Source organism: Cervus canadensis, chromosome 1 (genome assembly GCF_019320065.1).
Source record: "Cervus canadensis isolate Bull #8, Minnesota chromosome 1, ASM1932006v1, whole genome shotgun sequence".
Taxonomy (NCBI): Eukaryota; Metazoa; Chordata; class Mammalia; order Artiodactyla; family Cervidae; genus Cervus; species Cervus canadensis.
The window spans coordinates 52,436,850-52,462,489 of NC_057386.1; the positions used below are offsets into that span (position 1 = coordinate 52,436,850).

At 38.0% G+C, this 25,640-nt stretch overlaps 1 protein-coding gene across 2 annotated transcripts in view; it reads right to left on the reverse strand.

Annotated features, from left to right (window-relative positions):
• Nucleotides 1-262: 262 nt before the first annotated feature.
• DGKE (diacylglycerol kinase epsilon) overlaps nt 263-25,640 on the reverse strand; it is a 28,484-nt gene continuing 3,106 nt past the window's right edge. The window contains exons 3-12 of one of the 2 annotated variants that reach the window (XM_043483492.1): nt 19,834-19,993; nt 18,112-18,231; nt 15,839-15,982; nt 15,443-15,600; nt 15,017-15,068; nt 11,202-11,315; nt 10,101-10,172; nt 6,332-6,459; nt 5,936-6,047; nt 263-5,559 (exon numbers count right to left, since the gene is read on the reverse strand). In XM_043483492.1, the coding sequence (XP_043339427.1) occupies nt 5,380-5,559; nt 5,936-6,047; nt 6,332-6,459; nt 10,101-10,172; nt 11,202-11,315; nt 15,017-15,068; nt 15,443-15,600; nt 15,839-15,982; nt 18,112-18,231; nt 19,834-19,993 (1,240 nt within the window). In that variant the 3' untranslated portion in view covers nt 263-5,379. The remainder of the gene's footprint in view (nt 5,560-5,935; nt 6,048-6,331; nt 6,460-10,100; nt 10,173-11,201; nt 11,316-15,016; nt 15,069-15,442; nt 15,601-15,838; nt 15,983-18,111; nt 18,232-19,833; nt 19,994-25,640) is intronic. The other variant, XM_043483502.1, reaches the window with a different exon arrangement.

A 25,640-nucleotide genomic window follows, 5' to 3' on the forward strand; every position in this document is an offset into this window, starting at 1 on the left:
TTTTCAGCCTAGATACTGCAAATAAATCCTCTTCTTCCACTGTATCAGCTGAAAATGAGACGACTTCACCTCATTTATTTGACTTCCTTTACTGCTCTGCTCTGCCCTGTCAGTCTGTAAGTATCTTTTTTTCCATTCAAGTGGATCCGACCCTGGACTTGTCACACACTGTAACTCTGCCCTGCTGTAGAAGTGCCATCTTCTGTGAAACTAACTCAGACCTGGTTTTCTCATTGTTGTATCAAAAAGCAACACAGAATCGTACTTTTCAAATGCTATGCTTTACATTTTATTAAAAAACAAGCAAACGTCTTCAACATCAAATGCTTTAATTCACATTTCTCTGTCAAGCATTGACCACATTATAGACCCAACACAACAATAGCAGTTAACACAGGGTGACTCGTGATAGGGACGCAGTACGGAGGCCAAGGGGGCAGAAAGTGTGCAGGACCAGCTGGCTGCTTGAGCTGCTCGTCCTTGACACTGTGGTTCACAAGAGCCAGTTCAGGCCGTTCACCCGCAGTCATCAGGGCCAGGGATCTGGCTGCTCTACACTTGCACAAAACACAGTTAAAGTCAGGGTTCCCATTTATGTTGGGCTCATTCAAGTTGATCAAATTGGAGAGAAAGAGTGCCAGAACGGGAGTACTAAGAGCAAGTGTTCTCATGAGCCGTCGTCACCCAGATACACAAAGCGCCCTTCCTTACTGTAGGAATCTGCTCAGACAGCCCGGGCTGCTCATCTGATCAGGGAGGCCCTCGGCCTGGACAGCGGCAGAGCAACAAGGAAAGCAACCTAACTTTCCAGCTCTCTTCCACGTTTTTGGTCAGTCATCAAAAAGCCCCACGAGATGGCGACTTCCTGTAGTTTACCTTCTAAAGCGCATTCTGCTTTGACATTTCCCTTTAGCGGTGAAGTGGCTTGGGGGATGTTTGCAGAGACTGAGGGAGTGTCCTAGGTCTACCATCAGCAGTACACTTAAATTTATAGCCTTTAGGTGACATTTTCTGCAGACATTTCTGTAGACGACTAACCTCAATCATTAAGTTTTGTGAACGTCCATATTAGAGGGTGAATTTTTGATTCTTTCTCCAGAACCTAAGAATATACCTTTTTGAAACCTGTGAGCCTCATGCACTGACTGTACTGTCAGGGCCATGAAGGTAAATGTGTGTGTATTTACAAAACTAAAATGAATTAAATACACGACCATTTCTATACTTTACTAAAATTAGAAGTCCGAGGAACAGAGGCTAAGTCAGTGCTTTACTATTCAACAAAATGCCTTCAAAATGTGAGAAGTAGCCAAGTGGCCATATTCCAAGCAGCAACTAGATATCCAAAATACTTTTTAATGTAAAAATCAGTAGAAAATTAACCAGGTGACAAAATCATTATAATGGCTTCCAAACTCTTTGAAAGAATACTGGAATTTTTTTTTTCTTTTAAAAAAGGAAGTGCTTTATCTACTGAAATCTGATCTAAAGCAGCACCCCAGCACGGGGAGAAAGCAGGGGCCCTCCAGGGGTCCATTCCACTGGCCCCGAAGCACTGCCTGTCCTCCAAGACTCCACAGATCACAGCCCCAAACCTACACAGCTCCACAGGAAAACCTGGGGCTACCAACTTTTATGTAATACAGCTTATCAATTTGGATAGGATATGAACACATTTTTCAGAGTTCCTTTAAAGGAAAAACAATTTAAGAATATCCAATTAATTCAAATTTTCTGCATGGTATCTTATCAGGCAAAAGCCCCAGGTGAACACAGGAGGTACAGATGAGTAACTTTAACGTTTCAGTTGCATAAGAAGCACGGGTGCAGACGTCCCTTATCTCCAGAGACCCTGCTTCCTGAAGTCAAGGGCTGGTTCCTGGGCTCAGGCAGCCACACTGTCAACCAGCTCCCATGGTGATTCTGATACTACAGACAGCCTGCAGAGCGTATTCTGAGGAACAGGAGACAAGCCTCCAAGGGAAAATCTGAGAAAGGCAGGGATATACTTTTAAAAGGCAAAACCAAAACAACCTCTTCTGTCTTGTTGCTGAGAAAATAGACCTTCATTCAGATTGAGACAGAGTAACAACACTTTTTTCTTTTTAAATTTCTAGAAATTTTAAATAAATCTACCTACGTTCCTATCCCATATTAGGTATAATTTCTTTAAAAAAGTATGAATATAAAGTGCTGGTTCTTGTTTCAGTATTATCAGCTTGAGGGAAAACCACATAAAATTATCACCCATTCTGTTGACCTTTTCAGCTGAACAAGTACAAATTACGTATTCGGATCCACGTGTATCTGTAAATTAATATCACCTTTAAATTTTTTGGTCAGTGCAAATTTAAAATTCCATAATATACATTAAGTACAATTTTACTTTATATTACAAATGCACACTATTTTTCTTTTGACATGCTGGTAGTATTCATTTTTACAGCAAAAAGGACTGTTTACAATTTCTGAGTCACAGTATATTTTCCAACTCTAGGTAGGCAAACATATTTCAAAAAGCAAATACTACACGTTTTTGACACATCCTAAAAAAATAAAAATAAATAATTTTGACTATAAAATTTTATAAATGTTAGCTACAGTAAGGGTTCACAGCTAATAGTTGCAGAAAACTTAAAACACCTTTAGGATCATGTAATCTTACCATTAGACAACTTGTATGTTACAACACAAGTCAGTTTGATTCCCATTAAACAAACAAACAAAAAAATTAAACTGAAAATTATCATCATCTACTTAGGGGATCCCTAAGAGCTGCCAGGCATTCAGTATTTAAGCTACTAAGCAAGGAGCTAGGAACTGTATTAGAACAATAAAAGGAGAAATCTGAAAACAGACATGAATACAAGCTTTAATTCACATATTTCTTCCTGAGAATTTAGAAGTTACTATTTTTTTTTAATCAGAATAGTTTAAAATGGAACAGAAAAATTCTATGGCAAATCATTTTTTGTAAAGTGTGGACTCTGGTAGTGTCAACAATTGCTACCCTAATATGTAACCTGCAAACATCAATCTTATAAATTGTATTTATTTAAAACAAGGTACATGCCTATACATTTATTTGAAATGCTGGGTAAATGTGCCTAAAAAGTTAGAGAATTTTTCTAAAATAGGTTTTATGATATGATATTCTGAAGTAACTTTCCTAAAAAAGTTAAGTCTGAATGAGTGAATAAGGTTAACAGATAAACTTCGTGAAGGTCAAATTTCAGTGGATTATGAAAATGAAAGACCAATTTTTTTTTTAAGTAAATAAGGGTGTTTTATATGACTCTGTTCTAAATCCAATGTAACATTATAGCTAGAATACAGTTTTAAAAATAAAAAAAAACTATATAGTTATTTTGATTATTTTAATTCTGATACCCCCTAATAACTATTTACTTTGATTATTCTATAATTAGCACTATGAATTATAGATAAAATATAGCCTAAAGCAAAGTGAATCTAACAGTATATTTGTAAAATGTGATATCAGTAACAATTTTGATCACGAATTAAAGAATGAAGCTCATTATACTCAAAACATGACCAGCCCATCTGCAGACTCTCCCACCACCACCACAGGTAACTACTGTGAATGGTGTGTGAATGAGGTGAAAACAGATCTCACAAAATCTTAACAATACTAGAATTTAGCTGCTCACATTGAGATCTGGAAGAGATTACTTTAAGCAAAATAAAAGCATTCTAATGTAACTGACTAGTACTGTATACATTTCTTAGTTATGCCTTCAGAACATGGCCTGGGCCTGAAGGTGACTGAAATTTAAGTTTCTGGCAACTCATAATAGACGACACAATTCATTAACAGATCTTTAAGGGGAGCTAATGGTGTTTGGTGGAAGATACATTCTGATTCTTCAGAGATTAATGGCATAAAAGACCACCAAATCCACAAATAGGCCATCTGTCCTAAAAATACCAGGCTGGAGGCCCTCTGGGGCAGCCTCGCTGTGGAACCTGAAGGAGCAGGTTGCGGAGCAGCAGAAGTGCACCCTCGGAATATTTCTGAAGAATGAGAATATCCAGATAATATATCTATCAGAAGAATTAAATTAGGGTTTTAATTATTACTTAGGCTACATTTCTATCTGCGAGTAGCCGAATTTATGATCAATTTAACGTATTAAATAAAGTAACATATTGTAAACACTAAACACAGGTATACCACAGTGAAGAAAATAAATAAGTAAAAAAAATATATCTCTCATTTTAAAATAAATATATAAACATTTTAGCAGAGGATTCTATATCCATTTCCCCAAGGGAAAATTCTGTTAAGTACTTTGGATATACTCTTGTATTTCAAAATACTGCAAGACCACCAAATTTTTAAAATGTTATCAATCAATATTGAACTTGTTTTGAGCAATTAACCTGACTGGTAAATTTTCCTTAGTACATTTTGTTTGAATTGTTGACACTGTCTTTTAATCAAGAGAAGTTGGTGAACAGTCCGATTTGAAACTTCTAACTTTTTTTGTTTTTGACTGCCACCCAGCAGGTGGGATCTTAGTTCCCTGACCTGGGATTGAGCACCATACCCTCTGGAGTGGAAGCATGTTGTCTTAACCACTAGAATGCCAGGGAAGTCCTGAAACTTGTAACTTTCAATGCAAAGTGCTCTGAATGTTGATTTTTATAATTCACCTAGGTGGTTCCCTTTCAGCTATACTGGAGTATAACAAGATGGCAGATTTCAGCTCAACTCGGTCATTAACAGTTAACCAAACAATAGGAGACTGAAAGTGTCCTTAAAATAAAATTTAAAACAAAAAATCTGAGTGTTGCCTTCCTTTTACATTTCTCCTTTTAGGGTTTCCTGGAGATAGATATTTATGTGTCTACTTGGTGCTGGGCTGCAAGAAGTCTTAAGAGGCGTGCTGCAGGAGGATGCCCAGCATGAACCATGCTGGTTTGACACCAACCATCTCCTTTCAAAAAAGCAAGTCATTTTTAAATGTTACAGTGTCATCACATTAAACATTAAAATGGCAATGATTTTCCACCCACACCTTGCTGGATATACATGTCCAATCCACTGTGTGGTTCAAGAATAAGGAATGGGAGGGAGCGCACATGTCAGCGAGCCTACCCTCAGACACAGAGCCTTTGTGGAACGTTCTGTGACTTTTAGCTAGTGCTGTATGGTCAAAGTGTTTGCTGCAGAAAGACCACGCATTTGTAAACAACCGGAGGTCTGGCTGTTTTTGGAATGCTATTTACATAAATGTATACCCACTCTACTATTGATGAGATGAAGACTAAGCTAGTTGACAGAGTTCTATTTTGGATGAATGGGTATCTGGTTGTTTGCGAGGATCTACACTAAGTCCTCACATCCTCCTCCATCTACTCAGTTTCCTTTGTATCCTCTTGGTCTGAAGTACTAGAGACGTCGTCATCCGTTTGTTCTCCAGAGAAATACAACATCAGTGCGTGTGTCTTGTGGGTTATGGTGACAGTGCAGGGCCCCTGGGCCCACGGCTCCCCATCTACCTGCATTGGCATCATCGAGCACTTCAAGATCAGCTAGAATTACGGGTAAAAATGAGAAAACAGTTAGTCCCCAGAAAGCTCAGAAAAATCTTCCTTAATAACGTCTTGAGTCCTTTAACCCTTCTTAGGGACATTTCTTAGCATTTCACTCTTAGAAAATTAATCTGAAATATATTTTATTCTTTAATTGTTTAAGGGATTCCTTTTCACTGAACACTTCACTTCTTCAACTGGACTGAGGGCCATATTTCCTGTCTTTCCCCATCCTACTCAGCCCTGGTAGAGAAGGACTGATAGCATGGGTTATAAACAACATGTTGGTTTAGGGAAAGCTATAGTGTATTATCTTCTAAACCTCAATGGCTTAGAAATGGGACAAATTAGTCCATTGTAGCAATATTTCACCTACTCGCACTGTATGTGCTTGTCCTATTCGAAAAGGATTCGCCAGTTTCACTTGAATCTGAGCACAGTGGAAAGACCCATATACTCCAACAACTTCCAATAAACCGTCATCATGCCTAAAATTGGACAAAGGAAATACGGATTATGTGATGTGGTAAAATAAAACCAGCCACAATAGGACAATTACTTTTCAGCATAGGTGGACCATCAACTTATTAACTATTGATATTAATGAGGTATACAAAAAAGAAAATCTGTGGTAAAAATGTTAAAAGTCTACAAGTTAAAAGTTAAAAAATGTTAAAAAGTTAAAAAATGTTAGAAGTCTAAAAGTCTGTTAAAAGAACAGACTGCTTTAAAGAAACCAGTGACATAAAAAACCACTTGCAAATGTACATACCTGGCTAGAGGGTAGGTCTCGTCTCCCATCCCTTCCCACAGTCTGCAGCCGCCACCCCAGTAGCCGATATTCAGGACGATAATGCCTTCCAAATTCGGCAGTTCTACTCGCTCACCATCCAGCTCTAGCTTTAAAGAAATACAAGGAGTAAGTGACTTTAGGGCGCACTACTTTCAGACACAGCCACTCAGAATCCTGTCCACTTTCACATACATGTGAGAGCTGGTAGGAAGACTGCTTCCTACCCAGGTAATCTAGCCTTTCTCATTTGTTCAATGTTTATTGTAATAAATGAATCATAACAGTGAATTTTTTAAAATCAAAGATATCCTTTTTCTTACATCCCATTATTTTTTTCAGGCTTTATCTAACTTACTGTTTTATAGCATCTCACACTGCCAACCCCTTCCTCTTTCCCTGAAATATTCTCTTCCTTTGCTTTCTGGGAACCAGACTACTTCTCTGGGCACCCCTCTGCCACTGCTGAGAGCTCCACTCCCAACCTCACACTGAAGGCATTTCATACAGCTATGTACTGGGCTTCCTTCTCTTCTCTACATACTCTGGATTGAAACCTGAGCCACTTCTCTCTGGCTAATTGCCATCTCTGTGCTGACGGCTCTATTTTTTGTTGGTGCAGAAAAGTGAACCGGGTTAGATCTGTATATCCAACTGCCCACAAAACGTTTCCCACTGACTGTGGCTCCTAAAGCTCTCATGCACAAAGCTGAGTTAAGCATCTTCTCTGCCATCTGCTTTCCCAGGAAGGGTGGCAGCAGCGGTCCTCACCTGCACTGCCTCACTGGAAGCTTGGAGATCACCTCTGAGCTTTGTCTCCACCTCCACACCGATCAAGCGCTACTTCCACGTCCCCGGCCCTCGCCGACACTCCTAGCTGCTTCTCTGGCTCTGTTCTCCCCTGACTCGCCTCCCAGAGGCTGCTGGACTGACGCTTATCTCACTACGTCCTTCAGTGGCCGGGCTGTGTGCACCATGGACCCAAGTGCCTTAACGGCTTCTCTGTCACCTTGGCCTCTGCCTAGTTCTCCAGCCTTAGCTCTTGCCTCTGTCTCTCCTGCAGGCCACACTCCGGCCTGCACACACTCAAATATGCTATGTTCTCTCCTGCCTCTGGGCCTTTGCCCATGTTGTTCTTAGCAGAGAATAATTTTTATCTCCTTCATTTAACTAAGTTTTAATTTGCAGATGACAGTTTGTAACATCTTCCAGAAAGACTTCCTCGTCAGTCACTTTCCCTAAACAGTTTCCAGTCTGTGGGTTCAGTTCAGTTTCAGTTCAGTCACTCAGTCATGTCCGACTCTTTGCGACTTCATGACTGCACCACGCCAGGCTTCCCTGTTCATCAGCAAATCCAGAGCTTGATCACACTCAAGTCCAACGAGTCGGTGATGCCATCCAACCATCTCATCCTCTGTTGTCCCCTTCTCCTCCTGCCCTCAGTCTTTCCCAGCATCAGGGTCTTTTCCAATGAGTCGATTTTTCACACCAAGTGGCGAAAGTATTGGAGTTTCAGCTTCAGCATCAGTCTTTACAATGAATATTCAGTATTGATTTCCTTTAGGATGGACTGGTTGGATCTCCCTGCTGTCCAAGGGACTTTCAAGAGTTTTCTCCAACACCACAGTTCAAAAGCATCAATTCTTCAGTGCTCAGCTTTCTTTGTGGTCCAACATCCATACATGACATGGAAAAACCATAGCTTTGACTAGATGGACCTTTGTTGGCAAAGGAATGTCTCTGCTTTTTAATATGCTGTCTAGGTTGGTCATAGCTTTTCTTCCAAGGAGCAAGCATCTTTGAATTTCATGGCTGCAGTCACCATCTGCAGTGATTTTGGAACCCCCAAAAATAAAGTCTCTGTTTCCACTATTTCCCCATCTATTTGCCATTAAGTGATGGAACAGGATGCCATGATCTTAGTTTTCTGAATGTTGAGTTTTAAGCCAACTTTCTCACTCTCCTCCTTCACTTTTATCAAGAGGCTCTTTAGGTCTTCTTCACTTTCTGCCATAAGTGGGGTGTCATCTGCATATCTGAGGTTATTGATATTTCTCGCAGGAATCTTGATTCCAGCTTGTGCTTCATCCGGTTTGGCATTTTGCATGATGTATTCTGCATATAAGGTAAATAAACGGGGTGACAATATACAGCCTTGATGTACTCCTTTCCCGATTTGAAACCAGTCTGTTGTTTGTCCAGTTCTAATTGTTGCTTCTTGACCTGCATACAGATTTCTCAGGAGGCAGGTAAGGTGGTCTGGTGTTCCCATCTCTTGAAGAATTTTCCACAGTTTTGTTGTGATCCACACAGTTAAAGGCTCTCGCATAGTCAATAAAGCAGAAGTAGATGTTTTCCTGGAACTCTCTTGCTTTTTCTAGGATTCAGTGGATGTTGGCAATTTGATCTCTGCTTCTTCTGCCTTTTCTAAATCCAGCCTGAACATCTGGAAGTTCATGGTTCATATACTGTTGAAGCCTGGCTTGGAGAATTTTAAGCATTACTTTGCTAGCATGTGAGATGAGTGCAATTGTGCGGTAGTCTGAACATTCTTTGGCATTGCCTTTCTTTGGGATTGGAATGAAAACGGACCTTTTCCAGTCCTATGGTCACTGCTGAGTTTTCCAAATTTGCTGGCATACTGAGTGCAGCACTTTCATAGCATCATCTTTTAGGGTTTGAAAAAGTTCAATTGGAATTCCATCACCTCCACTAATTTTGTTCACAGTGATGCATTGTAAGGCCCACTTGAATTCGCATTCCAGGATGTTTGGCTCTAGATGAGTGATCACACCACTGTGGTTATCTGGGTCATTAAGATCTTTTTTGTATAGTTCTTCTGTGTGTTTAATTCCTCCAAGACTGCATATTTTTCTTACATTATTTCTTATGCCATATTAGTGTGGTTTAAATGTCTTTCTTCTCTCCAGACTGCAAACTCAGTGACAGTGAGAGATTTGTCACTGTATGTCTAGTACCTAGAACTCTGCCTGGCATTTAATGGGTGGTTTCACAGGTGATTTTTGTATAAACAGACGACTAGACAAAAAAATGTGCTACCTTATACGCCTCACTCTACCCAAGTAATCCAAGTCCAGGAAAAAGGAAATACAATAGAGCAGAAGGGAACATCCTTCCCGGCCAGCCTCACCACTCCCCCTGTGCTGCAAGCTCAGAGTCCGTCCAGCCGCAGCAGCTTTCCGGGCTGAGCGTGCAGTCAGGCTCCTCCTCTCGGCTCACTTTCCACTCTCTCCCTGAGCTGTTTGCTGTTTGGCTCTTTCCTTACTTTGTTTGGCCGTGTTGCACGGCACCTAACAGATGCATCACAACCACAACAGGAATTAAACTTTGGGCTCCATCTTCCTCAGAGTCCATGACTCAGGCACCGCTGTCACAGGGCTTCACACTGGTCATCGCGCATGAGCAGACGCTGTTCAGTGTAAGAGTCAAACAGACTCTAGAGTTACATAAACCTGGGTTCAACTGCTGGTTACCTGTATCCTTGGGCATTCTGTGAACCTGGGCAAGTTATTTAATTTCAAACAGCTTCATGAGTGATGGGAATACAGTAGTATCTGCCTTACAGGCTGTGGTGAAAATTTAGTGGGAAAATGTGTATAAAGCACTTAGAAGTATCTGGTACACAGTAAATACTCCATATACGTTACTGAAATATGTTAATAGAAAATTCAGCATTTTTGTTTAAGAAAAGTTCATAGTCCAGAGACCACCTAAAAGTTTAAAAGCTTACCTCAACTTTTTTATTCAAATCTTTACATTCTTGCACTAAACAATCTTTGGTTCCATAAAATAAGTAAACAGCCTATGAGAAATGGACAGAAAATACGATATTACAGCAATCTAACAAGCCCTGTAAGCTAGAAAAAGACATTGAACCAAAGCTCCCTGATGTGACGACTGAGTCGTGTATCCACACAGTGGACTAGAGACTGATGGGAGAAGGCACCATTATTACTACAGAGTTCAGCCCATTTTTTTCAGGGGAATGTAGGATTAGGTGGTTTGTGCTTAAATGGTATTTTCTCCCAGTTTATCCCAAAAGCTACACCTTATAAAGAAAATTTCACCTTTTCCTAGTACTTAACATTACTTAATGAAAGTAATACAGGCAAATGTAGCAAACATTTTATAATCACTTTTGAATATAGAAAGGTTGATGGCAGCATTGAGATGCTAATTACTATACTGTATAAACAGCAATACGATTGCGTTGGTAACTATAAAAGGGAGCTATTTGTAAATTTCAAATATCTGTAAAACAGAGACAGGAACAGATAATTGTAAAACAGAACCAGCATCTATTTGTCACATCCTGTTGCTCAATCACCAAAAGTCTTTAAAAAGAATTCCAAGACAAATGCTCCACCAAAGGAATCAATTATACTAGAAACCAGAGATGATCTCAGTTAAAACTGTGGTTAAACAAACTGCTCCTTTTCTTACCTCATTTGCCGTTTAGTTTTTTCAGGCCTATGGAATCTATTTTTCCACTAATGACTTCATCAAAAATGTATCCTGCCTAAATTTACTTCCAATTCTAGTTGCCATTTAAGTAAGATAAGCTATCATATATTCCATTTAGTATGCTCTAAAACACTGCAACTCTGAGTTAAAAAATTTTGTCATGGTTATAAAATACTTTAATAAAATACATTTAAGGATCTAATTTGACAGTCTTACACAAAATGGAGCAGGCAAATGTTTCCGTAAGTTAGTTCTATCTTGAGATTTAGTTGAAAGATCTAGTTGAAAGAGTGCTAGGTATAATTGAACTATTGATTTTTACTGTACCTTAGGTGATAAGCAGGAAATGTTATTTTATCCAACACACCTTATTAAGAATTCTGCTAGAAAACAGAGATGGGGCCTTCTCACGATGAGCGTGAAAATTGAGGGCCATGAGAGCATCAGGTCCAATAGAAAAATAGTTGTTCATTGTGAATTCCTGTGGAAAAGGGTAAACAACATTAGGCTTCCATCCATGCCTGTGTCATTTAATAAATGTATAAATCTTAGTCTTTATGATCTTTATGAAAATTGAGTCATTTACTTTTTGCATAAGCTATTTTATGCTATCCAGTGATGTTCCGGAGATAAAGCTTCAGTTTAAAGGCTGATTCTTTAAGACAAAATTTCACTTTGCATTTCTGGTTAATATGCTACATCTAAACAGCTCTACTCTACACCCAGGCTTCCCCATCCTGTGTTCTCATTATACTTGCTTGTTCCTTCCAGCACTTCTCAAGTTCTCAGCCTTGTCAGTCTCCATTAGGCTATTGGTCCCTGCTCAGTTTTTCTTACTTTCCAAGCCAGCCTGGGTTCCTCAGTCGAGCTGCACTTGGTCTTCTCCCTGAGCAATAGCTTGCACTTCTGACTTCTTGTTCAGTGGGTCACAGACTGAAGGTTGACATGCCCCAAATATTAACGCATTTTCTTCCTATTCAAACCTGAAACCCTATTTTTCTTATTTTGGTTAATTTTCACACATCCTGTCATAAAAACTAGAAATCTTGTAGTAAAGTTCTTTTCCCCGCTTCCCCTAATAGCAATCAGTGGCCAAGTCTTGATCAATACTACTTCTAAAATGTCTCTGAACAGGGAAAGTGCTGAGTCATGGTGAGGAAGGTGCCGAGTTATGGTGAGGAAGTACGTAGTCCTCCTTCTAAAATTCCCTTTTTGTCATGGTGCAGGTTTCTTACCTATTTTCACATTATCTCTAGTATTTTTTCTTTTTATTATTTTCTTTCTTGTTTTTATATATTAATTTTAAGTTGGGGTTTAGCTGCTTTACAATGTTATATTAGTTTCTGCTGTACGACCAAGTGAATCAGCTGTATGTATGCACACACCCCCCCTCTCTAGGACATCTCTCCCCATTGCCACTCCCCCACCCCACCCATCTAGGTCACCACAGAGCACCAAACTGAGCTCCCTGTATTGCAAAGACGTTTCCCACTGCCTAGCTATTTTACACATGGTAGTGTGTATATATGTCAGTGCTAATCTCTCAGATCATCCCACCCTCTCCTCCCCTTGTGCCCACAGCACATGTCTGTATATCTTTATGTCTGTATCTCTATTCCTGACTTGCAAATCAGGATTTGCAAGGTTCATCAGTACCATTTTTATAGATTCTACATATATGCATTAATATACAATATTTGTTTTTCTCTCTCCGACTTACTTCACTATGTATGACAGACTCTAGGGCCATTCACATCTCTACAAATGACCCAATATTATTCCTTTTTATGGCTGAGTATAGAAAGAGTGCCTAAGAACTATGGATGGAGGTTCGTAACATTGTACAGGAAGCAGTGATCAAAAGCATCCCAAGAAGAAGAAATGCAAAAAGGTAAAATGGCATTTTTATCTTCTCTGAGGAGGCCTTGCAAATAGCTGAAAAAATAAGAGAAGTGGAAGGCAAAGGAGAAAAGGAGAAATATACCCATTTGAATGCAGAGTTCCAAAGAAGAGCAAGGAGAGATAAGAAAGCCTTCCTTAGTGATCAATGCAAAGAAATAGAGGAAAACAATAGAATGAGAAAGACTAGAGATCTTTTCAGAAAATTAGAGATACCAAAGGAACATTTCATGCAAAGATGGGCACAATAAAGGACAGAAAAGGTGTGGACCTAACAGAAGCAGAAGATATTAAGAAGAGGTGGCAATAATACACAGAACTGTACAAAAAAGATCTTAATGACCCAGATAAACACGATGGTGTGATCACTCACCTAGAGCCAGACATCCTGGAATGTGAAGTCAAGTGGGCCTTAGGAAGCATCACTGTGAACAAAGCTAGTGGAGGTGATGGAATTCCAGCTAAACTATTTCAAATCCTAAAAATGGATGCTGTGAAAGTGCTGCACTCAATATGCCAGCAAATTTGGAAAACTCAGCAGTGACCACAGGACTTGTAAAGGTTTGTTTTCATTTCAATCCCAAAGAAAGACAACACCAAAGAATGTTTAAACTACCACACAATTGCACTCATATCACACACTAGCAAAGTAATGCTTAAAATTCTCCAAGCCAGGCTTCAACAGTATGTGAACCATGAACTTCCAGATGTTCAAGCAGGATTTAGAAAAAGCAGAAGCAGCAGAGATCAAACTGCCAAAATTCACTGGATCATAGAAAAAGCAAGAGAATTCCAGAAAAACATCTACTTCTGCTTCACGGACTATACTAAAGCCTTTAACTGTGTGGATCACAACACACTGTGGAAAATTCTTCATGAGATGGGAATACCAGACCATCTTACCTGCCTCCTGAGAAATCTGTATGCAGGTCAAGAAGCAACAGTTAGAACTGGACATGGAACAACAGACTGGTTCAAAATTTGGAAAGGAGTATGTCAAGGCTGTATATTGTCACCCTGTTTATTTAACTTATACCCAGAGTACATCATGCAAAATGCCGAACTCTGTGAAGCACAAGCTGGAATCAAGACTGCAGGGAGAAACATCAATAATCTCAGATATGCAGATGACGACATTCTAATGGCAGAAAGCGAAGAGGAACTACAGAGCCTCTTGATGAAGGTGAAAGAAGAGAGTGAAAAAGTTGGCTTAAAACTCAACAGTCAGAAAACTAAGATCATGGCATTCGGTCCTATCACGTCATGGCAGATAGATGGGGAGACATGGAAACAGTGACAGACTTTATTTTTGTGGTCTCCACAAAATCACTGCAGATGGTGACTGCAGCCATGAAATTCAAAGATGCTTACTCCTTGGAAGAAAAGCTATGACCAACCTAGAAGCAAATTAAAAAGCAGAGATATTACTTTGTCGACAAAGGTCAGTATAGTCAAAGCTATGGTTTTTTCAGTAGTCCTGTATGGATGTGAGAGTTGGACCATAAAGAAAGCTGAGCACCAAAGAATTGATGCTTTTGAACTATGGTGTTGGAGAACACTCTTGAGAGCCCCTTGGACTGCAAGGATTCAAATCAGTCAATCCTAAAGGAAATCAGTCCTGAATATTCATTGGAAGGACCGATGCTGAAGCTGAAGCTCCAATACTTTGGCCACCTGCTGCAAAGAACTGACTCACTGGAAAAGACCCTGATGCTGGTAAAGATTGAAGGTAGGAGGAGAAGGGGATGAGAGGATGAGATTGTTGGATGGCATCACTGACTCAATGGACATGAGTTTGAGTAAGCTCTGGGAGTTGGTGATGGACAGGGAAACATGGTGTACTGCAGTCCATGGGGTCACAGAGTTGGACATGACTGAGCGACTGAACTGAAATAATGTTCCACTGTACACATTTACCACATCTTCTTTATCTATGCATCTGTCGTTGGACATTTAGGTTGCTTTCATGTAAATAGTGCTGTAATGAACACTGGCATGTATCTTTTCTAATTATGATTTTCTGCAAGGAAGACAATACAGATGGCGAAGAGGCACATGAAAAGATGCTTAACATCACTAATTATTAGAGAAATGCAGACCAAAACTACAACGAGGTATCATCTCCCACTGGAAAGAATGACCATCATCATAAAATCTACAAACAATAAATGCTGGGGAGGGTGTGGAGAAAAGGGAACCCTCTTGCACTGTTGGTAGGAATGTAAACTGATACAGCCACTATGGAGAACAGTATGGAGGTTCCTTAAAAAACTGAAAACATACCTTGGGTTTTCTTAAGTTGTAGTATCCTTTATTTGTTACTTGAACTTTCCATCTAAAAAACAAAAGTTAAAAAAATCAGTAATTACTAACATATTGTCAGTTAATTATAATTATTACCAATCAACTCTGGATGCCTGGTAGATAAGGTTCTTCTATTAAAATAGCTTTTGGGAAATAAATACATTTAAATTACTATGTAAATCTTGAGAGGAGTACTCAGCCTAATGTATGACCTAACTTATGATTTACATAACAACACAGTATACAGCAATAAAATAAAACACCAGTGTCCATACATAAGTACAACTGACATAGTCTCTTACATTTAAACTACATTTAACTTTATAACTACACAAGTCTTCATTTATAATTCAAGTAATATTCCCAAAGCTCAAGAAATCACTTTTAAGGGTAAGTATAACTTACCTATCTAGTTTAATTCCATCTGCTTCCATCACGTTTCTTAAGACTTGTGCAACTGGGATTTCTCCCGCATAACCTGTACCCCACCCCAAGGTATTGGATAGATCATTGCCTGTTCCCAGAGGCAAGACTGCAACTTGTGGAATGTATTTCTCTTGTCCCTACAATACAGAAGATTATTTTAGATTTTTCTCTTCAGACTATTTGGAGGATAATAATATTTGGTAAAATTTAAAGCCAAAGCAATAAAGATACAAATAATAACTGCTCAATTACAATAATCAAAGCTGGCAAGGTCTTCTAATATTCACCTGTATAATAAAAAATATAACCACAAATACTGTGTAACTTTCTTGGAAGTGTTTCTGTGAGAGGCAAGGAGGTCTTAAGGATGGATACCTTAATCTTCATTTCGTCAAGGGCATCCAGGACCCAGCCAACAGTCCCATCCCCTCCACAGACAAGAACTCGAGCTGAGTCATAGGGAAGAAGAGTACAAAGTTGTAGGGCTTTGATGGGGGGAGTTTTAGTAACATCAAAAACCTGTAACGTGAAAGAAAAGGAAAAAATTATTTTACCCAACACTGTCACCCACCTGTGAGGATAATTTCCCTCTAGATGAGGACCTAGATGTGCTTAAGTAACAATGATGGCATTTATCTTTATGCTGGGCAGTATACCAGACTATAGTCACTGTGGCTCATCCTGAGTGAAGTGAGTGAAAGTTGCTCAGTCGTGTCCGACTCTTTGCGATCCCATGGACTATACAGTCTATGGAATTCTCCAGGCCAGAATACTGGAGTGGGTAGCCTTTCCCTTCTCCAGGGGATCTCCCCAACCCAAGGATCGAACCCAGGTCTCCCATATGGCAGGCGGATTCTTTACCAGCTGAGCTACAAGGGAAGTCCTAATGCTGCCCCTGAAAACACGAGTAAACAGCATTCTACTGGAAATGGAGACACAGGAAGGTTAAATAACTTGCCCATGCTTCCTCTGATAATTAAGTGCTGACATAGAAATCGAATCCTATATTCTATCCACTATACAATACTGCCACCTTTATGTTCACGTAAAACCAGGCTGTGCTAAGTTCACTTTAACTAGTGCTTCCTATTCTATATAAGATTTAAAAAATCCATTACTAGTGCAAGTTAGTACACATTTCTGAAAAACAATTTTGCAATATGAGTAAAATGACATAAAGCTGAAAGGATCCATGATACCTATAATTCTATAAATGATCTAGGAAAATATTTCAAAAGATGAAAAACCTTGTGTATAAAGATATTCAGTGTAGCATTATTTATAATCATACAACCGTAGAGACAAACTCGACTTCCATCAGCAGGAGACTGTATAAATAATGGATACATCCACTTGATGATTTCTTAGTCATCACATATATAATTATGAGGACTAGGTTGCAACATGGGAGAATATACTTTTAGGTAAATGCAAACTTAGATTACTTTTAAAGAAATGCCAACATATAAATGTATGCACAATTCATGAAAAGAACACAGACAAATGAAAACAACTTTGTGTATTTGTGTAGAGGTACTCAGGTGATTTTCTCTTTTTATTTTTAAATTTTATTTATTTTGGCCTTGCTGCAAGGCTTGTGTGATCTTAGGTCCCCAATCCCCTGGGGATTGAGCCCCAGGCCATGGCAGTGAAAGTGCCAAGTCCTAACCACTGAACTCCCAGGGAACTTCCCTTTCTCTTTTCCTTTAAAAATTATTTTTATATTTTCTTAAGTTGTATAATGTTGAAAGGGAAAATTACAAATTAGAAAGAATGATTGCTGCACAATGGGTTGTTTAGTTTTTCGAAGTAGAAGTTGCCAGCATGTCATCTCAGTCTCAATGGCGTGAACCTTTTAGTCTTACTTTTAAAATTGAGGTATAACTTACATATAATGAAATTCACTGATTTAAAGTGAACAATTAACTGACTTTTAGGAAGCTTAGTGAGCTGTGCATTATTCAATTTAGAACATTTTCGCTGCTCCAATAAGATTTCCCAATGTCCATGTGTAGTCACTCCTAATTTCCAGCCCTAGTCTTAGGCAATCACTGATTTACTCTCTGGTTCTATAGATTTACCCTTTCTGAACACATCGTATAAAAGGAATCATACAATACTGATCCCCTGCATTGTGCTTCTTTCACTCAGCCTGTTTTTGAGGTTCATTTAATTTGTAGTATGTGTGTACTGGCATTCCTTTTTATCACTGAATATTCCATTTATATGGGTACGTCACATTTTGTTTCATCCAGCCACTGACTAATGGGCAATAGTGTATTTTCACTTTTGGGCTATCATGAAAAATGCTGCTATGAACATCTGCATAAACGTATTTGTGGGATATATGTTTTCGTTTCTGTTGGGTAGATTCCTAGAAGTGCTGTGTGGTATGGGAAATTTAAGTTTGAATTTTTAAGAAATTGTCCAAGTATTTGCTAAAGTTATTGCACCATTTACATCCCCACCATGAGAATCCCTCTTTATCCACAAATTCGGATGGCTCGATGCTATTTTCATAATTATTATTCTTCCCTATAACCAGGTGATTACTGGCTTAAAGCATTAACAACCATTACAATTTAGGGAAAATGTAAAACTAAAAATGAAAAGATTACTACAGAAAGAAAGGTCTCCTCTTTGGTTACCTGGACGGGATTTAGGAGGATCCTGAATTCTCCCAGCAATCCTTCTCCCATGTTAGTTCCACTACGAGAGTTGGCCAGAATTATTAATGGAGTCCATTGCTTTCCAAGTTTAGAGGCTAGCTAAAAAAATTAATGTGAGTTACAAAGACCTTAATATCTCAAAGACAGTTTTTCATTTCTTATTAACAACAGTGCTGTAAATCTGCTGAGAGAAAAATCAACTATCCTAATCAGTACAGTATAAAATTCAAAGAATTCTAAGAATGGAAAGAGATGAACTAATTTAATTTCTGCTTAATATATTAATTTAAACCTCTTCTACATTATTCTAGATAAGTTATCCAGTATACACTTGGCTACTCATGTAAGAAGGAACTCACTTAACAAGGAATTCCATTGCTAAATCAAATAACTAGAAAGTTTTGACTTAAATTGAGTTAAAAATCTGTCAAAAAAAAAAAAAATCTGTCTGTCAGTAACTTTCTACTTTTGATTCCTGAAGTAAGGAATAATCTCATTTGTTCTTCCATATAACTGTTGTGTTCAATCACCTGAAGCATTATATCATTTATTAGTCGTGCCTCCCAGGCAACACATTTCAGCCCTTCATAGAAGGGACATTGATCTTCTCTGCTCTTTTAACCCTGACTGTGTTTTTCTGGATGTACTCTAATTTTCAAGCTTCTTAATTTTTTTGAATGGTGTATTCAGAAATATATTCAAGAATCCAGATTTGTACAAAGCCCTAAATCAAATTAAATTCATGTTTCTCTAATCTAACCACTTCTTTCCTCTCCCCTTCTCCTTGTGGGTATAAATATTAATGAAGATGTTCCCTGGTTTTACTTAGCGATCCTCAATCTCCTATGATGTCAGACTGAATTCAGATACATAAGGGGTTGTGCATTTTTTAAAAGAAGTATCACAATAACATTAAACATAATGTTTTTAAATTTTAAAATGTCTATTTTGGATTTCCCTGGTGGGAATGTTCACTATTATTTGTGGGAGGATCTAATGTGCAACGTAAATTCTTATCTCCAGGCACCCTATATGGGGTTCCAAAGGAAAACATTCTTCAGAACAACGTGTGAGGAAAATCTATTTTCTTTTTACTGACAATAATCATGAGTCCCAAACCTGGCTGTTCATCAGTCATCTGAAAACTTAAAACAAATACAGATTCCTGGGACTTATAGCTACCTATTCCAGTATTCCTCCCTGGAAAATCCCACTGACAGAGGAGCCTGGAGGGCTATAGTCCCTGGGGTCACAAAGAGCTGGACACCACTGAGCGACTAACACTTTCACTTTCACAATATGGGGTGGTGGTTTAGTCGCTAAGTTATGTCCAACTCTTGCAACCCCATGGACTGTAGCCAGCCAGGTTCCTCTATCCACTGGATTCTCCATGGAAATGGGTTGCCATTTCCTTCTCCAGGGGATCTTCCCGACCTGGAAATCGAACTCGGGTCTCCTGCACTATAGGCAGATTCTTTACCAACTGAGCTATGAGGGAAGCCCAAAATATAACAAATTCCAATTTCTCTTTAGACCTGAAAGAACTCAAGTGCCAAAGTTCATGGCACATCTTTAGGAAATGGGTAGGGTATTATGGCTTACCATAATGATTCTTCGCACACATACAGTTCTCAGTGTTTTACACTGACTTAAATAACTTTGTGGAAATCAATTATGTAAAGAAAAATAAACTCTGATTACCATTTCATAATCTGTTTTTTTGTCTTTACGCATATGATTAATGGAGGTTAAATAACTTGGTGGAATGATGAGGTTTTTGAATTCTCCAAAATCACACTTTTCATTCCTTAAGCTATTTTTCATACACTCATCATGTACTGTTTTCTGACACCAAACGCACCTGAGGGAAGGAAAAAAACAGATAATAATTAACTGGAAACTATAATCATACTAATCTGCAAACCAATCATTTTTGTCAAAAAAACAAATTGTAATCTTATCACCAATGAAAAAATTTGGCAAATAAAAATTTATAATGGCTTTCTACACAGTGAAAATAGAGCAATAATCTTTGAATAAACTTGTTTAACAGTAGTTCTTAAAGCGTGGTCTGGGGAAGATCATTTCAGGGGCTCTGAGGTTGAAACCATTTTAATAGTAATTTAAGATGTTATTTCACCTTCATATCTATCAAAAGCATCCAGCAGAATTTTCTGGAAGCTTTGTGATATGTGCCAAGCTGAATGTAGAAAGAGATACAAGCCTCTAGCTGACTTCTACACCAAAGAAATGTACCAAAAATATAAAACGATGCCACTTTTCTCTATTTTCACAAAATATTTTGTTAGCAGTATTATTTTTAAAGTGAATATTTTAACCGTTTCTCAGTTTTAATTTATAATGTGGTAAGTATCAGTAGATGTAATTCACATAAGCAAAGCTGGTCTGGAATAATGGTTCTATGTACCATATATTTGGGCTTTGGCTGGAACAGGGTAATTAGGCCTAAAGGCCTGCAGCTTAAACACCCCACTGGTCCTAGCACTTGAAGGGTTTCTCAAGGTCCAGTCCGAAAACCTCCTGATTTATAACCATCTGTGAACACTTAGGCAAAGATAGCAAAACAGTCCATTTCTTATTGGTAGTTAATATGAAACTAATCTATACGTTTACATCTAAATTACAGGCAGAGACATTTATGTTCAAATTTGTCTAAACGAGAATAGTGCTGGCAAAGGTTTTAGGTTTCTATTATTAATCTGCTAAGTATTTAATCCACTCACGGATAAGGCAGATCTGACTGTACAGACAAGAGCAGGCCAACAGAAGACAATGGCTATAACTAAATAAATAAAAAAAGAAGAGGATACAAACTCTTCCACCCCAAGGTCAACTCTCTTGGAGTTCTATTTTAAGGTTGTTTTTTTCCGGTTGGATGTTCAGTTTTGTCAAGTAATTACTGCTATTAATTCAAGAATCCTAATTACTGCTGAAATTATAATTATCTACATGATCTGTTAAAGGGAAAATGTAAAATAACTTGCATCATAGACTTTGTTAACACTTGCTTTCAACCTAAGCTTGAGAAATTACAATTGATTGCTTATGTAGCCAAAGTATGTTACCTCCACCTACGGCTCTACAATACACTTTAAACTAGTGTTTTGTTATTGAAAATAATCTGAAAGGAAACCCCACTGAATTATTTCACGGTTTCCTCTGGCAAGAAAAGTGGGACTGAGGAAGGAGAAGAACACTCACTTTTTACTCTATGTTCTTTTGTATTATTTGAGTTTCTAAACATCAGTATATATTCATAAACTACTTGAATAAATTTTTAAAAGTGTATTTTAGGTGATATTGGCTTGAAAGTGATAGTGTTAGTCGCTCAGTCATGTCTGACACTTTGCAACCCCATGGTCTGTAGCCTGCCAGATTCCTCTGGCCATGGAATTCTCCAGGTAAGAATACTCTAGTTGGTAGCCATTCCCTTCTCCAGGGGATCTTCCTGACCCAGGGATTAAACCCACGTCTCCTGCATTGCAGGTGGATTCTATACCGCTAGCCACTGGAAGCCCAAATTAAACTAGTATCTGCAACAAAGCACAAACCAAATTAAGGAATAATTCACCATATCAGTGGAGGAGTTTTGATTTTAAGAAGACTTCTCAATTTTGAAGAGAGAATAAAATTTTCTGGTATGGGAGGCACTGCATGCAAGTGTGTATTCTAGAATCTAGATCTTCCCAACCCAGCAATTAAACCCAGGTCTCCTGCATTGCAGGCAGATTCTTTCCTGTCTGAGCCACCAAGGAAGCCTGTTATGCTTGAGAATTTAGAAAATATAGAAGGACATAAAAGTCATCTAGAGATAGTTACTCTTAACTTTTTGATATATTTAATCTCAGTTTTATAGTCCTCATATATTTATTTTTCATGTTAGGGGTAACAATGTATATATGTCTGGAGGTACTTTTCCTCAGAAATTGTATCATGAATTCTGTCTTAGGCCATTAAGTTTTTTTTTTTTTTTAAGTTTTTTTTTTTTTAAAAAAAACATGGCTTGTAAAGATGTATCACATCACATGGACATAACATAATTCACTTAATCCTCCCCCCTCTAAAAAATTTAGATAGTTTTTCTAAGTATAAACAACATGATGCACAACCTTAAACATAAATGAGGTTATTTCCCTGGAATCTTTAGAAGTCAAATTACTGAATCAAAGGGCATGCGTTTTCCTAAGTTTCTTGAGATGTTTGCCCAGAATGCTTGATACCAGCAAACAAAGGTGTCCATCATATTTAATACTTGCTCAACACTTTTCCTTGATAATTTGATGAGTGGAAAAGTACTTTGTTGTTTCAATTTGGAGATCTTTGATCACTAGTGAAGCTGAATATTTTTCTGCCTTCTTTTGTGAACTGATTCATAGCCTATCTTTTACTAGGTTTTAATAACTGCACACACTGTTAGTTATGTAGGATATCAACTTCTTTTCTGTCATAGTTCCTGCAAATATTTCAGTTTTCTCTTAAATTTACTATTTAATGTACTTAAGTTTATTTTTTGCTAGACAGATCTATATTCCCATGGTGGTTTATTTAAATGCTTTCAAGTTTTGAAGACCTTTACCTTTCCAAATTAGATAAATATTCGCCTATAGCTATATTCCCCCTCACAATTCAGCTTTAATCCAGTGCTTCTTAACCTTCTGGGGCTACAGATTCCACTGAGAATCTCATGAAAGTGTTAGGCTTCCTGGAACCTTATCTGTGAACTAACAATTCCTGCTTCAATCCGTTTGGGGTTTATTTTAGTACAGAGTGTGATATGAAGAGTTAACTTTTTTCCCCTAAAAGAGCACTTGTCCAAGCACGACTGATAAAGTTATCTTTCCTATCCTACTGATTTTGTGACACCTTTATCATTCACTAAATTCTCATAAATTTCAGAAAAGACTGTTTTAACCAAGATGATGGCTATTATCAGCCTTTGCTCTGTATAAGTAAAGCCAACATACTCACTCCTTCGGTAGCACTCTATTTTTCCTGAGAAATACCATAATCAAAATCGAGACCTGTTCTCTTTATATATTTTGTGCCTGGTGTTTTACTTGATCTAGATTTCAAATCTGATAGGAAAATAAGACATTAATAGCAATATTTTGATATTTTAGTTTTAGTAGTCATGTTTTTGAGTGATTGTTTATGATCTTCATTCTTTCCCCAAATCTCTATTTTGAAAAAACTTAAACTCTTACACAGAAGGCAAAAGAATAGCAAAATGAATACCTTCAAACCAACCCTTAGCTCTGATTCTTAATTAACATTTTTCTCCCATATTTTCTTCCTTTCAAAATAAACTCATGGAAAGAAAATTGTGGACATTATGAAATTTCACCTTTCAATACTTCAGCAAGTATTTCCCAAAATACAAGGGTAGTCTCCTTGCTTTTTCCAGTGTTTTGCATTAGAAATTTTTTTTTTAACAGCAACACAGGTAAGCCTACCACCCATATTCCAGCATTAGTAACTTACTGTAATTACTTTGCTTCATTTCTGTCTATCCATTTCATGCGTGCTTAGTCACTCAGTCATGCCTGACACTTTGCGAACCCATGTACTGCAGCCCGTCAGGCTCCTCTGCCCATGGGATTCTCCAGGCAAGAATACTGGAGTGGGTTGCCAGTCCCTTCTCTAGGGGATCTTTCTAACCCAGGGATCAAACCCAGGGTCTCCTGCACTGCAGGTGGATTCTTTACCATCTGAGCTACCTGGGAAGGCCCTTTTTTTTTTTTTGGTGCACAAAAGTAAACTGCAGACATAAGAATATCTCCTAAATACCTCAGCAAGCTGATGAAATCTACAAATACATACAGTTTCTGAGTTCTGACAAGTAAATATAATCATGTAACTTATTCTTATGAACACATAGAACACTACCCTATGAGCCATTTTTGTGCAGAAATATGACTGCTTTATTTTAAAAAAAAGTTCACGAGGGGAAAAAAAAACACTTGCTGGCAACACTGCTTATTATTTTCTCTAAAGTTGCCTGTTAGTAACTTTACCAAAAGGTACCAGCTCTCTTAGTATGCTGGAAGAGGCAACAGAATTATATGTGAAACTGAGATGGTCACCTAAGAAATTCATGTTAGAATGGGGTTCAAACTACAAACATATCTGCCTCCTAATTTGGGGAATATGTTTTATTGGAATATAGATCCTCATTCATTTATGTACTCATTCATTTTGTACTATGATGGATGGTACAGTGAATTAATTATGACAGACCAAACGCTCTGCAAAGCCTGAAATACTTAGCTTTGGCTCTTTATAGAAAAAGTCTGCCCACCTCTGCTCCAGAAGATAACTTGGTATCTTTGTTTCACATAATTAATGAAATGAATAAACACATACCAATAGAACATAAAATCAAAAAGTTAAGATCAAAGCCTAAAGTTGCCAACATTGCCTTCTAAGAGTCAGAAGTTCTGTATTATTAATCACAGTGGGTATGTATGTGGGGTGGGGTGTTGTGAAGAAAAGGATATAAATAAAAGTGTTTTATAAATAAAAATATAATATAAACCAAAAAGTTTTCTTAATAAGAGACAGAACACAGTTTTATTCAATAATGTAATGAATACTTAAAAAAGAGAACCCAACTTCCTATTTTAGTCAGACGAGAGGTTAGAAGGAAGAAAAGCAGCGTGGGGTGAGAGATGAGGATACTAGGTGCAACACACTCTGCCATGGGTGGGATGGAAGCAGGAAAACACAAAAAAGAAAGAAGGCTACAGGGAAAATAGGATCCAACACAGTGCCTGGCACAAAATAGATGATTAATATGTGAAAATTATAAATAACGACAATATAATAATAAATAATGACAATGGGACTAAATTCAAAGTCCTTTGTCACTTATTCTGTAGTGTTTAACTGGGTTGCAGGCTTTAAAATCAGTTATCACATGGCCCTTTGAAATTCTATCTAGCTGAGTAGTCTTCATGGTTTACTTGAAATCTTGGACTTCCTAAGAATGTGAGGCAGACACAGAGGGAGCCCTCCCCAGGGCTGGATAAAATCCAAAGGAGGACAGTCTGGTCTGTGTTTAAAGGTTATAAATATTTAGTTTCTTTATCTGAAATATCTCATTCCTGCAGAAGGTCACAGCAGACGGTAATCCTACATAAAATGATCAGCTAAAATAAATCAGAGCATTGTAGAACACATACTATTAATACTTCAGGTCACTGCTCTTTTCTTCTGGGAATAATAAACATTTCCTAAATTGTACAGAAACCATTTTTACCACGGGTTAAGGGTTCTAGCATGCTAGGAAGAGACTGCTCAGTAACCCGGAGAACAAGCTAAGGAGGAAAAGGAGATCTTTAAGGACAGAGGCTTGTGTTTAAGAAGTACATAAATATAGCAGTAATTCTTAAACTTTAGAATCACCTGCAGGGCCTGTTAAAGTGAAGATTATTGGTTCCCAGCCCAAGTTTCTGATTCAGTGGGTCTGGGGTGAGGCTAACATTGCC